Source organism: Rhinolophus sinicus, linkage group LG02 (assembly GCF_036562045.2).
Source record: "Rhinolophus sinicus isolate RSC01 linkage group LG02, ASM3656204v1, whole genome shotgun sequence".
NCBI lineage: Eukaryota > Metazoa > Chordata > Mammalia > Chiroptera > Rhinolophidae > Rhinolophus > Rhinolophus sinicus.
Window position 1 is genome coordinate 151,646,587 of NC_133752.1, and position 6,000 is coordinate 151,652,586.

General features: G+C 31.8%; 1 protein-coding gene across 2 annotated transcripts in view; it reads left to right on the top strand.

Annotated features, from left to right (window-relative positions):
• RPAP3 (RNA polymerase II associated protein 3) overlaps positions 1-4,824 on the top strand; it is a 28,234-nt gene extending 23,410 nt beyond the window's left edge. Inside the window, exons 14-17 of one of the 2 annotated variants that reach the window (XM_019748422.2) lie at positions 144-330; positions 1,105-1,202; positions 1,669-1,769; positions 4,173-4,824. In XM_019748422.2, coding sequence (XP_019603981.1) covers positions 144-330; positions 1,105-1,202; positions 1,669-1,769; positions 4,173-4,258 — 472 coding nt within the window. In that variant the 3' untranslated portion in view covers positions 4,259-4,824. The remainder of the gene's footprint in view (positions 1-143; positions 331-1,104; positions 1,203-1,668; positions 1,770-4,172) is intronic. The other variant, XM_019748425.2, reaches the window with a different exon arrangement.
• The last annotated feature ends 1,176 nt before the right edge of the window (positions 4,825-6,000 follow it).

Below are 6,000 nucleotides of genomic sequence, written 5' to 3' on the forward strand. Positions count from 1 at the left end.
ATTTACTACTTTCGGAGTGTAAATAGATAATATAATAATAAAGTCAGAAATTAAAAAAATCTCTATGGATGTTTCCTTATGTAAGCTTTAACTATTTGTGGTTCTTTTTCAATTGTTTGACTGATGCCTCTGAAATATTTCAGACCTCATGTTAATTTGAAACAGGATGTGCATCGGTCTTTCAGTGAGAAGATTTCCGTAGAGGTAGATAAAATACCTGCTCAGTTGATCACAACTGTTCTTCCTCCAGTTCCTGCAAACTCATTCCAGCTTGAATCTGATTTCAGACATTTGAAAAATTCTCCAGATATGATATATCAGTATTTGAAGGTAAGAAAAAGGAAGCTAGTAGTTTTAGTTCTATTGTTAGTAAAAGGTCAAAGAACTTCTTTGTCACTCTATAATAATAATGTTATATTTGCTTTTTGTATAGTATGATTATAGACAGTGCTCTTACCCCTTGCCTGATACATACAGCACCCTGGCCAGGCCATTTTAAATACTTGCAACCAGGAAACCTTTGGAAATAAGTCTTGTTTTGAATTCTCTTGTCTAAAAATAATCTAATTTTCATATATAACTTAAACGTAATTCTTTATCCTTCAAGATGGAGAAAGAAGCTAAAATACATCGAGGGCCTTCTGTGTGCCAAGTAATGCTTGCAATAGTTAGGCAGTCATTCTGAAAATGAGCTTTTATTTGCTCTAAGAAAAAGAATGAAATTACATGAAATTTATGAAATAATGGAATAGATTAGTTTTTTCCAGTATGATTATAGTAATAATCCCTTATATAATTATGCAGTATACAAATACTTCCAAATACATTGTTTCATGAAATTTTATTTTTTAAACTATTTGTATTGCTCCTTGAGATCTCTTAAGTTTCATGTCCCTCCTGGGGTGATGTATTTCTCTGTTCCTGAGGTTTTTCTCTGAATTGAACTGATTATAGTTCTTCTAACTTTCTTTCTTCTATCATTAATTACATAAGTATTAATGTATAATAGTTATTCTTTCCTATATTCATCTAAGTAATTATTATATGATTTATGATAGTGAATGTTGCCATAATTTAATTTTTCTAACTGTATTTTTTCCCAAGAAAATTGAACCATCCTCGTATCCTAAGTTGTTTCAGAAAAATCTAGATCCAGATGTATTCAACCAAATCATTAAAATTCTTCATGACTTTTACATTGAGTAAGTTGACTTTTTTTAGTTATACCTCCGTATTGTAATGCTATACTATTTCTAGAGGTTTGGGAAATTCATTTATTTTGATGTCATATTGCTACCTGCTATGTAGCACATTAGGTCTCGTAAATTTTACTGGTGCAGAAGTTGTAAAGAGATGACAGACATGTGCAAGCGGTAATAAGGGAAATGATTAAGTAGGAGGACAAAGGACTTAAAATTTTTCTTAGAGAAAAGTAGTGTGTGGAAGTGACAAGTGTTATAGCAGATTAATGTCTTGCTAAGCCTCACATTTAAGAATGTTATAATTTCTTCAATTGACTTGATACATTTCTTCACTTGGGTACTTAAAATATAGACAGTATCCAGGGAAAAAAGATAAATGAAGACCTTATTTATATATACTGTGTTAGTAAAGAATTAAATGAGCAACTTTTAATGGATCATTTGTTTTATATTTGGTTTATTTCAGAAGAGAAAAGCCATCACTCATCTTTGAAATCTTACAAAGACTTTCTGAACTAAAAAGGTTTGATATGGCAGTGATGTTTATGTCAGAACCTGAGAAAAAAAGTAAGTTCTGTGAAGAAAGTCTTTCCATATTGCTGTATTCTTGTATTGTTCCTTTATTTTTTTTAAACAAATGACATAACAAACATTTATTGAATGTTGACTATGTCCAAGGTACATACAATTAAATTGAAATTAATTACAATTAAATTACTTGAAAAACAGTTAAGTAAAATTAAAAATTTAAATCCTGATAATAACATTATGAGGTGTTGGTTTGATTATCATTCTGCTTTTACAAAGGAGGAAACTGAGGCATAGGGAGGTAAAGAACGTGATCAAGGTCACATAGGTAGGAAGTCAGACCCAGGATTTAAGCTTAGGCAGTCTTGCTCTAGAGTCTGGGCTCTTCTACTTGAAAATGCAATAAAAGTGTAATAGTTGAGCTCCTGCCATTGTGGAACATGTAAAGGGTCCCTGCTATGGGAGGTCTGACCCATTCTGTGAGAGCTAATTTCCTTGAGTGTGTTTAGTTTAAGCTGAATCTTCAAAGAAGTGCAGGAGTCAGTGAGATGAAGGGGTAGGGAAGAGTTTTAGATGGAAGGAATGATTTGTGCAGAGGCTTTGAGGCAGGAAAGAGCAAATTGAGTTTAGAAAATTAAACGAAGTACAGTGCGGCCGGGTTGTAGAGTTAGGGGGTAACGAGTGGCAGGTGATGAGCCTGAAGAATTAGATCCCTTACTTGTTTCTATATCTCAGTCTTTGGTAGAATGTGTCCATTTTGGGAAACCCTAATTTAAGTAAAATCAAACTCTGCAGAATCTTCAATTACTCAGACTTTTGAGCTATACTCTAGTTTTACGAAAAAGAGAAAAATCATTAAAATACCGAAGTACTAGTTTTTTAGGTTTAAAAATAGCAAAAATTCAATGTACCATTTTCAGACCTCCTAGACTAAATGTACTCAGGGCTCCTTCTCTTATTTCTTCTTTATGTTTCTAGCAGTGACATTAAATAAGTCTCAGTCACTAAGAAAAATACTCTATGTTCTTAGGGAAGTGGATGTGTAATTTAGAAAGATTTTTAAATAGAATTTAAACCAAAAGAAGTTTCTGCTTTATCTTCAGTTAATCAAAAACAGTGCCTGAAATTCCCTGACAAGTATTGCTCTTATTACTGTTTTGACTCATCTTTTACCACTTTTTTCCACCACTCTGCCCCACCACATGGCTTTGTGTTTTTTTAATATATACCAAACTGCCAGACTTATTTTTAGCCTCAAGGGCTTTGCTTTTGGCTGTTCCCTCAGCCTGGAATAGCTTCCCACGCATCTTCACCTAGCCTGCTTCCTCGCTTCATTCGTTTCCACCTAACAGTCAGCACCTCAGAGATCCTCTCCTGACCAGCCCTAGTTAAAATAACGGCTGCCTCCCCTTCCTCATCATCCTGTTTTCTTACCCTGCTTTATTTTTCTTCATAATGCATAACTAGCTGACAGTATTTCATGTATGTTTATTATTTTTCTCCTTAATAGAATGAAAGTTTCATGAGAGCAGGAACTTTCTTTACCCTGTTTTCTAGGCCTCAGAGCATAGAACAGTACTTAGTACATCATAATCTCTTAGTATAAGTGTGGTGAATGAATGAATTTCTTGCCACTATAATGTGATAAGTTCAAGTGCAGTCAAACAATGTGATTGGCTCTTCAGACTGGCCTAACAATAATACCCTCTGGGTTGGGTCACCACTGTCCATGAGAAGTGCTTAGAATGGTTCCTGGCATGTAACTAAACGTTTAATAATTAATAGCTGCTGCTATCTTTTATTACTGCCATTACTGTTAACAACTGTTAGCTAGTTTTAATGTTGAAAAGTATATAGACTAGAACTATATTTTCCACAGTGTTGAGTGTAGACCGCTCAGTGGTATGAAAGATAAAGATTTTATGTGGTTTGTAGGAAGATCTTTTAACTTTTAATAGTTATATGTTTTATTACATATTATAAAAATGTGTAACTACCCCATCAAACATGATTTCATAGATGTTATTGCTAATTTTCAATTTAGAGTAGTGATACAAAATTTTCTTCTAAAATAAAATGATTTAAGTTGGAGAAACAGTTAATTATAATATTAAGTAAAAGTACACTTACTAAATAGAATAAAAATTTTAGGAAGCTCAGATGAATTAAGTTTAATCTGCAAAATTAATGTCATTGAGTAAGTAGGATAAATTTTTTACTAGAAAGTGAAATATTCTGGTAAAAGACATTGGATTGCTGTATGATTTTCTGTTCTGGGGTTGGCTATTTAAATATCGGAATTAGACTTTATAAATAATCCTAATGATTATTGCTTTCAAGTGTAAAAAGTTTAATTTGACAGATCAGATTACTCCCTTTAATTTCTGTTTCACTTAGTTTTTAAAAATGGAGATTAAAATGAATAATTTTTTTCTTTTTCAGTTGCACGTGTATTATTCAATCACATAGACAAATCAGGACTGAAGGGTAATTCTGTTGAAGAACTCAAGAAAAGATATGGTGGTTGATTTCCACTTTTACTGAAATTATTTTCTTTGACTTTCATATGTAAATTTTTTCTACTGAAATAAAATGTTTTGTTTTGCTTTTAAGAAAATGAAATACAGGAAAGTACTGTCTTTGGATATAAGCTAATTAAATATAAAGTGAGTCGTGATTTAACTAGTGAGAAATGTGTTTAAATGAACTATTTATAAGTTTTTCTGAAAATAAAAATATAAATAATGAGGTATAATTGTAAAGATCCAGTGTTTTATAAATCATTTTAAATGTTAGATATAAAGACATTCTTCAATGCCCCGTCAGTGTTACATTATTTTTATGTTTTCATGCGTTTTGTAACCATGTGACCAGGTTGTTTCATTAGCATATGAATAAAGTTGTATTTGTATAGGGAGAGTTAAGTCGGTAACTAGATTTGTTCTTTATAAAACTTTTTTAAATCATTGTGCCAGTTCACTAACATAAAATTACTTAGTTGCAGGATATGTATTTTTAGTATTTATGTATAATAGGAGAGACTTTTAACTGGATTTTTTATATAGGTTAATTGAAGAGTCCCCAGCATCCTAAATTTTAATGCTTCAGCTTTTTTCCTCATGATATCCACGTTATATAGTAATTTAAGACATAATCTAAAGCAAGGTGTAAACAATTTAAAAGCTAGAAAAGTTTACAGTAGTAATTAGGATAGAGCTTGCTGTATGTGTTATGTGGGAGTGTGTGCCTATAAGCTTTTGAAAGCAGGGCTAGTAAAATTCTATTTATCCTAGTTCTTTGTAGTACCTGGCACAGCCCTTTGCACCTGGTTAGTGCTCAGTTGAGATTTATACAATTTAATTGAATTTGACAGCAAGAATCAACGTTAGTAAATGTTTAAAGCAGCAACGTAGGGCATCTTGCAAATGTTAAAACCAACTTAATATTAGAGGCTATCAGGTAAAAAAAATGTTAGTTCACCATTCTGTAGCTGTTACCAGCATCAATAACTAAAACTTTGTTGATAATTTTGTTGCATCGTACATATTATTATGTTTATAATTGCTTGAGGAATAATCAATCTGTTCGCAAAGATAATTTTTCCGGTTCACGGTATAAATTACTCAAATGATCATAATTTGTATAGCCTTAGTATTTTGCAATATACTTAGGATAGAATTTATTAATGTTATGCTTTGCTAAATGTGTTGTCTTACTATGGTATAAGAATAGCAATGAAATTTAGCCTTTTATGTATAGCTTATGCATAAGCTATGTGTATTGAATTTTGAATGACTGAATTTTTCTCATTAATAAGAATGTATAGATGTATAGAAAAGCATTCCAAGGGCAAAAAATTTTTCGCATATTTTTTTATGTGACCCTTAGAAGAAACTTAATGGTAGTCAGGGCAGGTAATGTTACTGCCATTTGTAACATAAGAAAAGGAGACTCAGAGTAAATGTTCCTGTGATTACAGAGCTAAAAAACAGCAGAGCAGGTTCAGAACATGCTGTCTTCTGTTAGGTTGGTGCAAAAGTAATTGGGGTTTTTGCAATATTTTAACCTTTTAAACCACAGTCACTTTTGCACCAACCTAATAACTCTTATTAATCTACACATATTTGAACTACTCCAGTTGCAGTATTTATGTTGTGTTACCTGTGTAGGCGCTGGACTGAAGAAGTATAAATCCCAAGATTTACTTTAGAATTTGCATTAAATTATTTTTCTTTTTAAATGTTAGCGTGTTTTCCATTATTAGTAGTTC